Source organism: Mirounga angustirostris, unplaced genomic scaffold, assembly GCF_029215605.1.
Source record: "Mirounga angustirostris isolate CCGP_5_RB_7025 unplaced genomic scaffold, mMirAng1.0.hap1 SCAF_1, whole genome shotgun sequence".
NCBI lineage: Eukaryota > Metazoa > Chordata > Mammalia > Carnivora > Phocidae > Mirounga > Mirounga angustirostris.
The window spans coordinates 118,258,231-118,275,561 of NW_026991709.1; the positions used below are offsets into that span (position 1 = coordinate 118,258,231).

Genomic DNA, 17,331 nt, shown 5'->3' on the forward strand with positions numbered 1-17,331 from the left:
AAGTTTTTGCAGGGCAACCCAAAACTAAATTGATTGCTCTTTTGAATTTTTGAATTTTTTACAGAATGTCACATGCTTGTTTAGACTAAACTTGGTGGGGAGGAGGTCAATATCCTAGAGAGATAACTTCATAGACATTCATATTCTCTTTTTTAGACAATGACAGTTTGCCAGGTAAAATTATCTAATGGCTTACTGGTACATGGACCACAGTGCCATTCTGAAAATGAAGCCAAGGAAAAAGCCGCACTTTTTGCTTTACAACAATTGGTAAGAATTGATCATGACTTCTCTACTAAACTTTCAATTAATCTCTATAGATGTTTTGGTTGCATTGTCTTCTAACTTTTAAATACTTCCATAGGGCTCCTTAGGAGTGAATTTCCCTTTGCCTCCACCAATATTTCCAAATTATCCTCCTGCTGTACCACCCGGAACCATTCCTCCAGTTTTTCCTCAACCTACTGGTAAGGTATTTGGCTCTTCTTTTTTTTTTTTAAAGATTTTATTTATATTTGACAGAGAGAAAGCACAAGCAGGGGGAGTGGGAGAGGGAGAAGCAGGCTTCCCGCAGAGCACGGAGCCCGATGCGGGGCTCGATCCCAGGACTCTGGGATCATGACCTGAGCCGAAGGCAGACGCTTAACCATCTGAGCCACCCAGGCGCCCCAGGTATTTGGCTCTTCTGATTATTTGTTATTGGGGTGCCTGCGTGGCTCAGTCAGTTAAGTGTCTGCCTTTGGCTCAGGTCATAATCCTGGAGTTCTGGGATCGAGTCCTCATCGGGCTCCTTGCTCAGTGGGGAGTCTGCTTCTCCCTCTCCCTCTGCCTCCCGTCTCATGCTCTCTCTCTCCCTCGTTTTATCTCAAATAAATAAATACAATCTTTAAAAAATAAAATAAATATTTGTTACTGAGTTACTGTTTTTAGAAAGTTATTTTAAGAAGCATCATTTTGAGAAAACCAAAAAATTTCTTTAAATGTCTAATGAATATAAGAAGGAATTGGGAGAAGTAAGTCTGAAACCAGAGCCTGCAGATTCATCTAGAAATATCATTCCCCTTCTACAGCTTCCAGTGTGGCTAAAGCAGGACTGTTCTTTGTTCTGGGCAGCCCCTTATTCCCCAGTAGCTGCCAACAGATGAATTTGGGTTTAAGTCAGACATCAAAACACAGGTGGGGAAAGGGGAGAGAAAACAGAGGTGGAAGGGAAGGAATAAACAGATAAGGCTTTGAAGCTGTGAATATGAAACTGCCCTTGATGATGAAGGAAATGAAGAATGAAGGAGTTTTTAAGCTTACTGTGTATCTCTTAAGATTCTCTTAACTATCATCCTCCTTCAAATGTAGAGCCTGAGTTATCAAGCAGGTAGATCCCTGCTTCCTGTAGCCATTTGGGGTCTTCCTGATGTTCTGAGGGAGTGAAAAGATCACTGTGGAATCAGGATGGTTTTTGTCCAGGCTCTTTTATTAACTGACTTTGAGAAAATCATGTAAGTTCTTTGGAACTCCATTTTCTTATTTATGCTAGACTGTATCCAGGATTTCTTTGAGACTACCATTTTGTAATTATATGATTCTAAATCTTTAGCTCATTAAACATGTCTTTTATCACCTCTTTTTCCTAATAGCATTTGACTTCTTTATATCCTAATCATTATCATTTTAAAACCAATCATTTGTTTATTTCAAGTTTAGAAAATTTCTGAGCCTACTGTGTGCCAGGTATTATTCTAGGAGCTCTATATATCTAATCTTCACTACAAGCATTAGAAAATTTAATAATGCTGATTAAACAAGTTTTCTCTTTGCCCAAACTACATGAAACTGAACAATAAGTGATTTTAAAAGTATAAACCTACAAGGACAGAGAGGTGAAAGAGGAAATACCCCAGCAGATTAGAAATTTGAAAAGAGTTTGTGATAAGAAAAGCAATTGAAGGAGTAGTAACTAATTTCACAGAGCAGTGGTAAGTTGCAAACTGAAGTATCTTAATGAGTTGATGAGCAGCTCAGCCCTCACAAATCCCAAGAGATTCAGAACTTGGAAGTGTTAAGCTATCAGAGCTTCCAGAGAGGCATGGGCTGAAAAGAGGATTGTTTCAAAGTCTGTATTTGGAGGAATGCAACTCCTCCTCAGATCCCTCCCCCACACAGCCAGGCAGTTGCCTCTTCAGGCAGAGCACTGGAGGTATGTTCTCCAGAGGGCTCCCTAAATATGGGGACACCAGGCACAGAGTAGAGATATAAGGCTGAAAACTGATATTAAGGTAAAACTCCTTTTTCCCAGCCTATTCTCAGTTTGTAGCCAGCCATAGCTCATACAGGAAGTGGGAAGATGGTTCTTTTCAGAAATTCACTGGACTCTAAAGAAAGTGACTGGTGACTTTTGGAAGATACTCCAACCAAAAGGCTGGCTCACTACCAAGTAAGAAGTGGATCTCTCTAGGACTATTCTAGAGAGAAGCCCTCAAGTCATGTAGCCCCTTAACACAAACACTGCTTCTAATCACAGTTTTAGTGCCTTGCTCTTTAATATGAATAGATACTAGACTGTGAGAGATCCTGAACATTTTGGGGAAATCTCTAAAATTAAAAGAGACAACCCAAAATAAAGAGAAATGAAAGGGACCTAGAAATAGAGATAATGTAGGAAATAAGACTTCAAAGATAGCTCATAGTTAATATACTTAGATAAAACAGTATTGCAACCAAAACATAAGAAAGAATGTAAGGGGGGAAAAAAAGATTAATTGGAGAATAAGAACTAAATTGTTAAGTTGAAATTTTAAATTCCAATAGATAAAGCTTTAGCAAAGCCAAAGAAATCTCAGGAAGAACAAGAGAAAAACTGGAAAATCAGAAAGAAGGGAGATTTAGAGGAAGAGTACACAGATCTGGTACCCATCTAATTGGAGTTCCAGAACAATAAACCAGAGACAAACGGAGAGGAAGAAAGTATCAAAGAAATAAGATAAAAACATTTCCTGGACTAAAGGACACGCAACTCTAAATTGAAAGGGCCACCAAATGCTTAGCACGGTGCATGAAAAGAGATAGAGATTGCCTTGAAGTTGAGAATACCAGTGATAAAAAGGATGTCTGAAGAGAACTGGGAAGCATTTGAGCATTGAATACATCAAAATTCTGAGGCAAAATTAGTTTTATCATAGATTTCTTTGTATAGCCAAACTATGAATCTAGTGTAAGGTAGAATAAAGACATTTTTAGACATGCAGATCTACTTCTTATGCACCCTTTCTTAAGAAGCTAGAGGATTATAAACAAAGTAGCTGTAAGAGAGGGAGAGAAAGAAAAGGAGAAAGAAAAAAAGGAAGACACAAAGAAGGAAAGAAAAAAGAAAAGAAAAAAACCATAAGACTACAGCACAAGAGATCTCGTATACTTACGCAACAAATGGAAGTCCCAGCATGTCAGCTGCTCAGCAGGTCTAGAAAGTAGTCCCAGTTGGAAGAGCAGAGGTGGGGTCTTGGAAGGTAAGATAGTTATCTGATAAATGAAGATAGTTATCTGATAAATGGGTGGCATTTGGAAAAACATCAAGGATAAGTACATAGAAGATCAAGAAGTTTTAAAAAGATAATTACTTTTAAAAGAGTAAAAAAAAAAGTTTTACAAGAAAAGAACATAATCAGAGTACCCTGTTTGGCTCTGCAATGACAGTATTTACGCAACCACATACTGTAAACCCCACGTATATATTTAAACAAATATTGTGATACGTTTATATTGGAAGGACAGAGCTAGTAGTAAGGGGTGGTATAAAATAATTTTGATTTTGATCTACCTGAATTTTGATCTATCTTAATAGGAAGTCAGACCTAAAAATGCCTAACATTGAAAAATCAGTAGTAGTAGAAGCAAATTATTGAACAGTGGTGGAAATAAATAGCTAAAAACAGTTAAACCTGGGATATTGTACTATGTTGAAAATCTTTTTACTACAATGTCTATGTACTACTTTGACTTTTTAAGAAAATGTAATTTGTCTAAGGACGTAAGTTCCTGAGTAGCAAAACTGGCATTCAAACCCAAGTCTTTCTGAATCCAAAGTCCATGCTTTTGTTACTGTACTGCACTGGCGTTTCTTTGCCTGTATAAACAGTGCTTTAGTCATAAAATTTTTATGACTAAATAAATCTGATGTTTTCATATAACTTAAGGGAGTAGGTTCACTGTGACTTCCAAAATCTAATTTGACAGCCTTTTCACTTTCAAAAATGAACCCAGTAACTATATATAAATTTTTAGTATAATTATACGCTTAACTGACTGAGCCACCCAGGCGCCCCTATTTATTTATTTTAGGGAGGCTGGGTGGTTCAGTTGGTTAAGCGACTGCCTTCGGCTCAGGTCATGATGCTGGAGTCCTAGGATCAAGTCCTGCATCGGGCTCCCTGCTCAGTGGGGAGTCTGCTTCTCCCTCTGACACTCCCCCCTCTCATGCTCTCTCTCTCTCTCTCAAATAAATAAAAATCTTTTTAAAAAAGATTTTTATTTATTTATTTGAGAGAGAGGGAGACAGAGAGCGCCTGTGGCAGCAGGGGGAGGGGCAGAGGGAGAAGGAGAGGGAATCTCAAGCAGACTCCACACTCAGTGCAGAGCCCGACATGGGGCTCGATCTCACAACCATGAGATCATGACTGAGCTAAAAGCAAGAGTCAGAGACTCAACTGACCAAGCCACTCAGGCGCCCCAGGAATCTGATTGTTAACAAGCTCCACACATGGATTTTTATGCAGTCACTACCAATACAGCATTTGGGAACTACTACATTAAACAACAAGTTTGGGACACCTGGGTGGCTCAGTCGATTAAACGTCTGACTCTTGATTTCGGCCCAGGTCATGATCTCAGGGTCGTGGGATAGATCCCCACATCAGGCTCCACTTTGGGCATGGAGCCTGCTTAAGATTCTCTTTCCTGGGGCGCCTGGGTGGCTCAGTCGTTAAGCATCCCAGGGTCCTGGGATTGAGCACTGCATTGGGCACCCTGCTCCGCGGGAAGCCTGCTTCTCCCTCTCCCACTCCCCCTGCTTGTGTTCCCTCTCTCTCTGTCTGTCTGTCAAATAAATAAATAAAATCTTTAAAAAAAAAAAAAGATTCTCTTTCCTTCTCCCTCTGCCCCTCCCTCCCCTCTAAAAACAAACAAACAAAATACAGATTTCCTTGGCTTCCTCAAAAAATTAAGAATAGAGGTACCATATGATCCAGAATTTCCACTTCTGGGTATTTACCCAAAGAAAACAAAAACACAAATTCAGAAAGATGTATGCACGCTTATGGAAGAAACCTGAGTGTCCATCAAAGTAAAACAGAAAAATAAATGCCGTATGATTTCATTTATTTGTAGAATCTAAAACAAAACAGAAACAGACTCATAAATACAGATTAAACTGGTGGTTGTTAGAGGAGAAGGGAATGGGGGGATGGGCAAACAGGTGAAGGGACTAAGAGGTACAAACTTCAGTTATAAAATAAACAAGTCACAAAGATGAAAAGTACAGCAGAGGGAATATATTCAATAATATTATAATAACTTTGTATGGTGACAGGTAGTAACCACACTTATGGTGAGCACTTTGTAATGTATCTAACTGTCAAATCACTGTTGTACACCTGATACTCATATTATATTGTATGTCAGCTATACTTCAAAAAAAATTACAGATTCCTGGGCCCTTCTGAGTCTGGTTGACTAGGCCTGCGTGCAGCTCTGCCCGGGAATCTGTATTTCACAAACTCCCCAGGTGATTCCAATACACAAATCAGTTTTGGAAACCACGATTCAGTGTACTTTTAAGAAATAAAATGTAATTTTTAAAAATCCTTTAATTACAAGTACTAGAATAGGAAAAAGAAAGATTCTACATGTCATATGAAAGTGATCAGAGTTCAAGACTTGAGCTTTTTTGGTTTTTTTGTAGGCTGGGATCACTATGGAAGCAACTTAGCATTGGGGGCAGGTGAGATCTTTAAGATTTCTCTCTTTGTGCCCTGGCTTTTCTCCCCCAAGGGACAGTTTCATGATCCTTTTATTATTTTTTTAAATAGTAACAAATATTCCTAAAGCTCATATAAGTATATGGTACTATTGGCCTTTGTAAGCCAGACAACATAATGACAAGGTGTCTTACGTAGATAGTTCATGGTCCTAACAGGCGATCCCAAGGTGGAATGTTGTAAGCAAAATTAATCATAAGTTAAGTGTATGCCCATTGCCAAGATGGGAAAAAAAAAAACACACAAAAGGGTAGCAGAAGGAGATCTTAAATTTTACAACTTTGATGATACCATTTTACTAAAAAAGAAATTGTCTATGATTTTTAACAGCTAATATAATGCCTTCATCATCTCATCTCTTTGGCTCCATGCCATGGGGACCACCAGTGCCAGTTCCTGGGAAGCCATTTCATCATACTTCATACTCTGGGACCATGCCCATGGCTGGGGGATTGCCAGGTGGTGTGCACAATCAGTTCATACCTCTACAGGTGAGACCTGAAAAGACAATTACTATATTTTTAAGAGAGTTAATTTGTTAATGCTTAAGAACTATTGAGAAGAATTTGTTTACTTATTACTGATTGAATGCCAACCAGAAGCCCAGTACTGGTCTGGGTGCTAAGAATATATATTAATGACCAGTGGTCAGGGTGCCTGGCTGGCTCAGTAAGTAGAGCATGTGACTCTTGATCTCAGGGTCATGAGTTTAAGACCCACATTGAGTGTAGAGATTATGTAAAAATATATATATATTTTTTTTTTTTTTTTAAAGAATATACATTATGACCAGCAGTGACCAGTAATAATTACAGCAAGTAATACCCTTTTCTAGCACGAAGTGATTTTAAAATCAGGAATATAAATTTTCTTTATTTTTAAGTTATGGAGAATTTTAAAATTTCCTTTAATTTCTGAAGTCTGGTTTGGAGACTATAAGTGGAAGTCACAAGACAGCATAATTGACAGATATTAGCAACATGGTTTATGACACTAGTTTTTTCTGTGTACATTGTTAATTAACGACACTTTTATTCCTTAAAGGTTACTAAAAAAAGGGTTGCAAATAAAAAGAACTTTGAGAGTAAGGAGGCCCAGAGTTCTCAAGCTACCCCGCTTCAGACTAGCCAGCCAGGGTCTTCCAATGTCACCAAAGTGATTCCACAGGAGTGTTCATCAGCCTCCTTAAAGTCCTCTCAGATTACTCAACCTGCATCTTCTTTTCAAGCTGAAGCTGCCTCCCAAGGCCATAGTATGTCTCATCACAAGTCCACACCAAGCTCATCTTCAAGAAGAAAATCAAGAAAACTGGCTGTCAATTTTGGCGTTTCTAAACCTTCTGAATAAATATGGTACTCGGAATTAAATTAATTTCTTTCCTTTCCACCCACGTTTTTAGAAATCCATATCTGTGTCTCATAAAAAATTAGAATGTGCTATTTTAAAATAATATGTTTTGATTAAAAATTTTCTTTTCAATTAAAATTTTTAATTGGTTGTCAGGCACTTTTCATGCTATATCAAATTGTGCATCTTAAACGTGCAGTTTTACATCAGTTATACCTCAGTAAAGCTGTAAAAAAGAAAAACTAAATTAAACCTTGTGTTAAAATAGTATCAGTGGACTAAGCATTAAAATGTACCACTCTAACTCTTGGCCTCTCATCAATAGAAGTATCCCGAACTATGAATTAGACATCATAGTGCAATAATAATAAAAAAAATTGTTATACTATTGAGGGATAATTAAATGGAGCATGAAAATTGGGCCTCAAGTGTAATCTACTGAGTGGATTTTATTTCTCTTTTTAATGTGACAGGTTTGTCAGGAGAACGGCTCTTAAAGTATTTTAACTTACATTTTGTTTTCTCTGAGGGTCCTTTAGACCTGCTGTGAAATGATCACACTTGTTGTGGTGCTGCCAGTTTTGCTTTATTCTAAATTTTGTACCAAAGCAACTTTAGAATACTGATCAGAGTATTTCATTTAACTGCTTAGAACTATAAATAGCAATCTAGATTTGAGCAAGTAATTACAATTTTTTAGATTATTCAAGAACCAGCATTAGAAATTTCTAATAAAATTAAGTTTCAAAATCTACAGGGTACAAGGACTACAAATTAATCTTCTAATAGAATAAAGTAAAATATATTAATCATGTTAGTTGAAATAAATTGTGTTATTCTTTTGTATAGCTTTTTACCTGCTTAAACATATATGAGAACTTCTTTGTTGGTCCATGTGTAGTGCTTCTTGAGACTGATGAAATTCTAATTTTTTAAAAAAATTCTGAGGTGTGCTAAATACAGGCACAATCAGTTTGTGATGTACTTTATTTACATGACAAACGCCTGTCTCATTCTGTTTCCATATTTTTAGCTTTATGCTGAACTGTTCAGTGACTCTGGCATTTTGTCTTTGCATGTCATGTATGGGTGTGTATTGTTCAAGCTGTGGCTGTTGAAATTATTTTAGAATTTATGAAAATTTCTCAGTGGTACCAGGGCCTGAGTTTTTACATGTATACACACACACACACACACACATTTATCCTTTAGTTTTTGTGATATGCTTATATTTTTAAGGAAGTAAGTTATCATACTTTTTTAAAAAGTAGGAACCATAATGTTTATATGGAGCTGCTTATTATTATATCCAGTTTCATTTTACTCATTAAAAACCCTGCCATGAGTCTTAGTCTATTTGTTTTTTTTAAATGCTGGTATTGAACTAAATGGATTCCTTTCTCTAACTGCTGATTTCAGAGTTTGTCTAAATGTTAAGAGGATATTTGTATATTAGTAGTGCCTTTAGTGTAAGAGATGAATGTTCATTATCTGTCATTTATTATAGTCATGTGAGCGTCTGTGATTTTATTTTCTGTTAATTTTCCAGAATCAGATGTTCATTGGTTCCCAGCACGTCCTTGTTGGGAATGTTTATCTGTAGTGGGATCTTGAATAATGAGGCTCAAATAATTCTCAGTGTTTGTTTTGAAAGGAAATCTCTATTATGAGAATACAATACAAAAAAGTTAAATTGTGACAATAATGTTCTGTTAACATCTTACTACTTTAAAGTGTGTTAATATTTGTCACCTTATGTACCTGTGCAAACTCCAGCATTCAAGAATTGCCTCGCTCATTACTGCTATGTGGCCCCCCTAAAAACAGTGTACAATCCACATCTTTTTTAGAGTACAAAGGAAAGAGCATGTGCCATCTTCTGAAAACTCCCAAGATAAATTTCAACAAGCATATTGCCACTGAACCCATAAGGATATCACCCCAGTGTTTGAGCAAAGTGAGTTTATAATTCTACATGGATAGGCAGCAAAAGTGTTTTCTTTTTGTTCCTTCCTCCCTTTTTAAAAAACACACAGTATTCTAAAGGTCAAGATTGAAGCGAGATTAAAATAGGAAAGAGCTCGATAATGACTAGATTAGTGGTCAAGCCTTCATCTCTGTTCCTTTTCCTTTGTAGACCTGTTCCAAATATGGGCATGAGATCAATAGGAGATCAGCAGGACTCGTGCCTCCCTGTGCAGGACATAAGAAACAGAGACTATTTTTATCTCATGATAATCTCGAGGAGACTGGATTCGTTGATAGTATGGGAAACTTAGTTTTTCCCTCTTGGATGGGGCAAACTCAGACCAGCTCCAAGTTTAGAAATATGCCCATTCGACTGTTGAATCTGCTGTAAACTTTCTGTGAAAGCTGTGGTCTCTATAGGGCATAGGAGAGCAGAGTGCCCAAATTGCTTCATGCTTCCACATAACCGAAGAAATTAAATCTAAATATTCTTACTCAGTAATTTCCCTCTTTTTTTTTTTTTTGAGTGCATTAAGTGAATTTTGTAATTGATTTTTCTAGTCTCATTGTTCCTTGTTACAATTGCCTGCATTACCTGATCATCACCTAGTTTTATAATTTGACAGAATGTATTAATTGATTTAAACATCATGTAGACGAAAATCTTAAACATCGGAGAGTCAGTTGCATGAAACATTAATTTTGCCTCTGTGTGTACCTTGGTTTCAATTTAAGATGTTCTTGCTTTTCAGAGGGATAAGGAGTTCTTTTAAAACTGAAAAGATAAGGTTTGTTTTTGTTTTTGTTTTTCTGTTGGTGGGAGAGATGAAGAACTCTTGATGCAGGTTTTTTGTTGTTTTTCCTTTCCTATGATCAGGTATTTGCTTTGGTTTTAGACTGTTATTTCCAAACTAATCTACAGTCTTCATTTAAGGGGAGAAGCAGTGAAGGAGGAGTTGGAAGAAGGAAACCAATTAAATAAGATATATCCAATCACTGCATTTTCAGACTATCTCTTTCTAGCTCAAGGAAATAGATAAGTTGCAGGGGCTTTTTTATTTACTCACTTTTTAATCATCTGTTCTATTTGTATTAATGAATCATACGTTTTTGTAGTAGTTGTCTAATTTTTACCTTAAGGTAGAGAAAACTGTCCAGATCTCCATTGAAGTTAGGCCTAACGTGCTTTGTCTCATTGTTCAGAGCATCTTTTTTAAAGCAACAGTATATAATTTCCCAGCTTTTCAAGCTTGCTATCTTTCTTAGGATCACCTTGCTTCCAAATTGTGTTTTTACTATAGAGGAGAATTAATTTATTGGAGAGATATAACTGTGACAAGCATTCTCTACTTTAAAAAAAAAATCACTTAAGTTCCTTTATCATTTTTCTAGAGATAGTGATAGTACGCAGACTGGCAGTGTTCTTTATATTTTGTAAGCTCTGTCAGTGGAACAGTGTTTTTCACAGGAGCTTCCTTTCCTAGTGAGGATAAAGCTTAAAATTCCAGAAATGAATATTTCAAACTGACCTGGTTCGTATTTCCATCAGACCTCTCCATATTCCGCCAGGGAGCAGTAGGAGACCGTGTTGAAACAGACAGGCAATGGCACTGAGTCAGCAGGCGTGCGGAAGTGCCCGTTACCATACTGAGTTAACAGCTCGGGTATCGCTCCTTTTTTTTTTTTTTTTTTTTTTTAAGAGAGAGAGGGGAGAAAAATGTGTAAAATAGTTTTAGTAATTAAGAATATCAGCAATCTACAGCTGCTTTTGTGTTTGTATGTATGTCAGTGAACCAACAATTATGCCTTGCTCAGTCAATGCATTCAGCCATCTCAAGTGCAATTTGTGATGGAGACTCTGGTTTCCAGTAGATAGTTTTACATAGTTAAACCTGTAAAAATTAATTTTTTTCCAGCAGTACATCCATTGCTATTGATTTCAGCAATGGTATACTATTAAATTGCCTAGGCCAAATAATTAAGTTTATACAGATGTTTTAGTAATTTGAAGCCAAATTCTCATACTATTTCTCATGAAATAAAAAGACTGAGAATTTGGTCCACAGTTTGCTTTAAGTTATTTTATTCCTTTCCCTTTATAGCTAAGGGACTTTTTCCTTTGTTTTGGGGTTTGGGGTTTTTTGTTGTTGTTGTTTTGTTTTGTTGCCTCAGGTCTCTTACATTTTCTTTTGCTTGCACCCAGTTGCTTCTTTGAGGGTTTTCCTCTATTTTGATATATGAATAATAAATAGTGTGCTGTATCATCAAAGTGTTCAACACTCTGTTCATTTAAACAATATAATTCATACATATATACCTTAATTCATTTCTTTTCTCACATAGCTATTTTATAAGTAACTGGACTTTTTCATTAGATCTTATACAGAGCAGTATTTTATTAAAAATTCAAAAGGGAAGACTTTTATGTGCTCATTTTGTAGTTTTTGTTTTTTAAATATCTTTACATTGTCTGCAATTAAAGTGTTTTAAACTTGCATTGTAATGGACTCCGAATGTATTTTTGTGTTAAGTTGTACATTTGTAGATCTCTCGCATGAAGTTAGCCTCAAAATGTTGTGCAGAAGGATTTTAAAATAAGAGTCACTGAAAGAGTTTAAACATCTATACATGTTAAATGCTATATGGATTTTAATTAAACACTTGAGAATGATTTCAAAAGCTGTTTGTTCTTGTATATTTGCATTGATATCAAAAGTAGAAACATTACAGTATTCACTTAAACCCTCTATCTTTTTATATCTGTATTTTGAATTTATGTCATTTAGAGTAAACAGATTGGTTGGTGGAAAAAGTCTGAAGATTGTAGATTCAGAAGGCCACTGTTCAGAACCTTACTCTACTTATTACTAGTTGTAAATAAGTTGTTATCATATTAGCATTGCCAAGTTATGTAAAGCCAAAGCCTCAGTTTCTTCATCTTTTAAAGGATGAAAACACTCTGTTGTTAAAATGTATAAAGCACTAGGTACATGCTAGGTGTATTACGAATGTTAGTAAATAAGGATTTGTCCTGTGTATATGAAAATCTATTAACTGGGTCCCAAACACAGAGTCCTCTGGATGGTGCCAAATACCTCTATGCTTTTCCCACTGAGTCACTCTCCAGTATCTAGTTCATAGAGTCCTTGTGCTTCACTTGGGCATCTGGGATACTCTGCTCTTTCTGTTCTTCTTTTTCCCTGTCACAATCCTCACTATCTTCTCTACCATGCAGGGGAAGGTTCTTACAGAGCCTCATAGAAAGAGGCTTTAATTTCTACTCATACGACTGGCGAATCTACAAGACTAACATCTTGCTAATATTAGCCATGTCTCACAATATAACTCCGATACATTCTCCCAATGGTATGGGTGGGAAGGAGTTGGAAAGAAGGGTTAAGGAGGGAAGAAAAGTTCTTCCTACTATATCTGCTCCCAGTTCTGCCCAATAAACCTCAGACTGCCTCTACTGTTGTACTTCACTCAAGGTCCCAAGGAGCAATCACATCCTGATAGAGTATTTGGCCCCCTGATCCAGCAGGAGGCCTATAAATAGCTATTAGATAGTCCAGCAGGAGGGACTTAGATAGCTATTTTTCCACTTCAATCCCCCAGACTGTCAGATCCTCACACTGAGATCCATAGTAACCACCCCTCTTCACCCCAACTCTACAGCATCCTTGGGGCTTCCCATCAGTCTTGGTACCAATCTTTTGATGTGAGCCTCAAAACTAAACGAACCAGGGCGTCTGGATGGCTCAGTCAGTTAAGCATCTGCCTTCAGCTCAGGTCATGATCCCAGAGTCCCAGGATCGAGCGCCCTATCAGGATCCCCACTCAGCAGGGAGTCTGCTTCTCCTTCTGCCCCTCCCCCTGCTCATGTTGTCTCTCACTCTCTCAAAATAAATCTTAAAAAAATATATATATATTTAAAACTAAAACCAAAACCTACTCTAGCTTAAGGAAAGGAAATTTGTTGCAAGAAATTGGGACAATCTTACAGAATCCAATCCAGCTCTTAAAAAGATTTAAAAAAAAAAAAAAAGGGCGCCTGGGTGGCTCAGTTGGTTAAGCGACTGCCTTCGGCTCAGGTCACGATCCTGGAGTCCCTGGATCGAGTCCCACTTCGGGCTCCTTGCTCAGCGGGGAGCCTGCTTCTCCCTCTCCATCTGCCTGCTTCTCTGCCTACTTGGGCTCTCTCTCTATCTGTCAAATAAATAAAATCTTTAAAAAAAAAAAAGATACCAATAAATAGCAAATAAAAAGAATGAGAATCTATTCATAATAAAACTACACAGTGTTGATGTAAAAACTAGATTATGAAAACTGAACCTTCTAGTATAGTGAAGTGCTACAGAGCATTAGGATTTGGAGTCAGACTACTACAGAGGTAAAACCTATTTACATGATAGGGTTATGAGAATTAAAGGACATACTGTGTAAACCATTTGTAACATTGGCTTGGGATATTAGGCACTTAGTAAGCATTTCGTGATTAGTAGACTTTTTATTGATCCTCAAGGAACTCAGTGAAACATGGCTAAGACTCCTACAAATGTAAGAATCAGTGACTCCACCTGGATCGAGTCCCGCATCGGGCTCCCTGCTCGGCAGGGAGCCTGCTTCTGCCTCTGACCCTTCCCCCTCTCATGTGCTCTCTCTCTCTCATTCTCTCTGACTCAAATAAATAAATAAAATCTTAAAAAAAAAAAAAAAAAGAATCAGTGACTCCATAAAGCATTGGAAAATTCTAAAGGCAACCATTTTCCAAGTTGAAATTTAACAGGGATGACCCGCTTATGAGAGCTGTTTGCAAGCAAGTCCTTCCATGAGCTTTGGCTACTATTAAGGTAAAACTGTTTTGCAGGCCTTCTTTTATGTAAAAATCCTAAGGACTGCTGGCCCAGGATGTGGTTGTGGCTCAAGAGACTGCCTTAGAGAGGTTGGCATTTCCTTATCAACTCACAGCTGACCTGAGCGGAAGGCAGCCGCTTAACCGACTGAGCCACCCAGGCGCCCAACTATTTACTGGTATCTGTTAAGGGTTTAGCACAAGCATAGCACTAACAAATGTAAGACCTAGTCTTGACTACATTGACATACAGTCAGTAGAAGAGAGACAAGTAAACCACCAGGCATAATACCAGTATAACCAGTGCACAAGAAGGGAACCTCACAGGCTGGGAAGGTTATCACGGTTTCTTGTCTGAGAAAAAGGACTTAAGTGAGGGGAGGAGACCAGTCAGGGCTGAGTTATGTGTGGTGCTGATTAAGAGAGGTCAGAGGTAAAATGGAGGCGAAGGTAGACACTAGATCATAAAGAACATTGCAGACCATGTTAAAGTGTTGATTTTTATCCTAAAGGCTGTCTTAGTCAAAGCTGTTTTATTTCGATGTGACAAAATCCCAAACTAGCTCACGAAAAAATGAAATGAGGGTGGGAGTAGAAGATTTATCATATGGATGCAGGAAAACCGCCTAGAATCCAAGAGCAAGAACACAGCTGGGCTTCAAAGGAGCCTGGTCCAAGAACAAGACAGCTATCAGGACCATAGTCTCACCTCTGTCTATCTAACACGCATGGCTTCCATATTCCAGCTGTTCACTGCTGCAGTTCCAGCAACCAGCCTAGTGTGTCTCCATCTCAACTCCAGATGGGCTGAGTTTGTGTCAGATGTTCACCTCTGCCTAGGCAAGTAAGGTCAACTAACACAAACATGCTGCTGGGGCCCATTCCTGTGGGGTAGTGTTCTTTAGAGCAAGAAGGGTCAGGATGCGGGCGCCTGGGTGGCTCAGTTAGTTGAGCGACTGCCTTCGGCTCAGGTCATGATCCTGGAGTCCCGGGATCGAGTCCCGCATCGGGCTCCCTGCTCAGCGAGGAGCCTGCTTCTCCCTCTGACCCTCCCCCTTCTCATGTGCTCTCTCTCATTCTCGCTCTCTCAAATAAATAAATAAATCTTTAAAAAAAAAAAAAAAAAAAAAGAAGGGTCAGGATGCAAAGACATCTCCAGAATGCTCTTCTATTAGGAGCTATTAATATGATTTTAAGAAGGGGTTATTTGCTTTTAATATGAAAATGGGTGGCATTACATAGACTAGAAAGGAAATCATAGAAAGCTGTTTCAGTAATCCAAGTATGAATGAAGTAGCTGCACCAATTCTTAGAATCTCTTCTGTTGTTTAACACATTTGGATATCAAAGTGAAAGAAAAAATGTGGAATCAGGATCAACCTCTGACCCATTAATATTTTACCAGAGATCCTCTCTGGTATATTGCAATTCATGGCATATTTGGTCACAACGCCTTCCTGAGGAGAATTACTTTCTCCCATATTCTCCCGTATATGACCTGCTGAGTCTCTTTTTTGTCTAAGAAATATGAGTTCTTTCCAAGAAGTCTTTCTCAGCCTGATAACACTTCCTAGAATGTCAAACAAATATCGATTGACTTGTACAACCATATTCATGGATTATCAGGAGCATAAACTCCTATTTCTTACCAAGAATGTATCACCGAGTCAGAGGTACTCTCTACCACAAGGTCATAGATTGCAGTGAGGTACTCTTTGCTTATTGTGTTAGAACCACCACATTCTACAAAAGACTATTGGGCACAAATTGATGGAGGAATCCCTCATGCCCAAGGCTGGGCATTACTCCACTGTTGTCGGTTTCTGGGCTTTACAGTTTGTATTCCTCACAGGTACAAGTCACTTATTAAGACATTAATTGTGTCTCCATGAATATAGCCCTGAAGTTCTGTACTCAAGGCTCAGTACTAATAACAGTTACTACTTATGGGGTGTCCACTAGGTAGGTACCAGTCATTTTATATAACACTTTCATCCTCAAAAAAATAATTCTATAAAAATAGTATTAAATCACTTAACAAATAAGGCAATTAAGACACAAAGAGGTTAGCCTGTCCAAAGATATAGTACGTAACTGAGCTAAAATTCGAAATCTGTTGGATCCTCCAAACCCATGTTCCAGCTTACTTTCTCTTTTTAAATTAAATTTTATTTTTTTTTAAAGATTTTTTTTTCTTTTTATTTATTTATCTGAGAGAGAGAATGAGATAGAGCATGAGACGGGGGAGAGTCAGAGGGAGAAGCAGACTCCCTGCTGAGCAGAGAGCCCGATGCGGGACTCGATCCCGGGACTCCAGGATCATGACCTGAGCCGAAGGCAGTCGCTTAACCAACTGAGCCACCCAGGCGTCCCTAAATTAAATTTTAATTATACAAGTAATACATGGCTACATCTCCCACAAAGTTTTTTAAGCATGACATATAAGAGTAAAATCTTTTTGGCCGCCTTCTAGAGGTAATTCCTGAGAGAGTGGGGTGTGTATCCTTCCGGTCTCTTTTGATACGACACACACTATCTGCACATATAACTACTTATAATTGTTTTTAATTTTTATTTTACATAAATGGCATCCTGCTTTATGCATTATTCTTAAATTTGACTTTTTCCCTCAAAGATCTCTGAGACCTGACCTGCTCTGCCACTCACTGCTATTCCCCTTCCTAGGCTACCTGCTTCTCTAAAAACCTGGCAGAATAAGAGCTAGTGCTGAACACCTCAGCACCAGACAGCTTTAAGGGATTTTTTTTTCTTTTTTCCAACATCTCATTACAAAAATTTTCTTTAAAAATAGCAAAGTTTAAAATATCATACATCCATATATACCCACCACCTAGATTCTACCATTAACACTTGCTTTATTACATATCCATCCATCTGTCCATCCACAGGAATTTTAATGGTAGAAGAGCTCCCTGAAGCACCTTGCTAAGTCATCTGCTCTGCTTAGGTTGTCGAATGACCAATATTATGCCTAACTGGATGAGTAGGGAGCAGTAGTAAAACTACCTCCGGAATCCAGTTTGTCAGATGTCAGCAGAGGTCTCCAGGCTGGAAAGGATATGTTCTAATGGGAAAGTGATCTATCAGGCAGGATATCCAAGACTACTTGACTGAAGAAAC

The 17,331-nt window shown here is 37.9% G+C and overlaps 1 protein-coding gene across 3 annotated transcripts in view; it reads left to right on the forward strand.

The window, feature by feature from the left end:
- The window catches only part of XRN1 (5'-3' exoribonuclease 1), a 115,066-nt gene extending 103,049 nt beyond the window's left edge, over positions 1-12,017 (forward strand). Inside the window, exons 39-43 of one of the 3 annotated variants that reach the window (XM_064586873.1) lie at positions 157-270; positions 365-467; positions 5,948-5,986; positions 6,354-6,514; positions 7,068-12,017. In XM_064586873.1, the coding sequence (XP_064442943.1) occupies positions 157-270; positions 365-467; positions 5,948-5,986; positions 6,354-6,514; positions 7,068-7,370 (720 nt within the window). In that variant the 3' untranslated portion in view covers positions 7,371-12,017. Of the gene's footprint in view, positions 1-156; positions 271-364; positions 468-5,947; positions 5,987-6,353; positions 6,515-7,067 lie in introns of those variants that run through there. The other 2 variants (XM_064586877.1, XM_064586878.1) reach the window with 2 other exon arrangements.
- Positions 12,018-17,331: the final 5,314 nt, after the last annotated feature.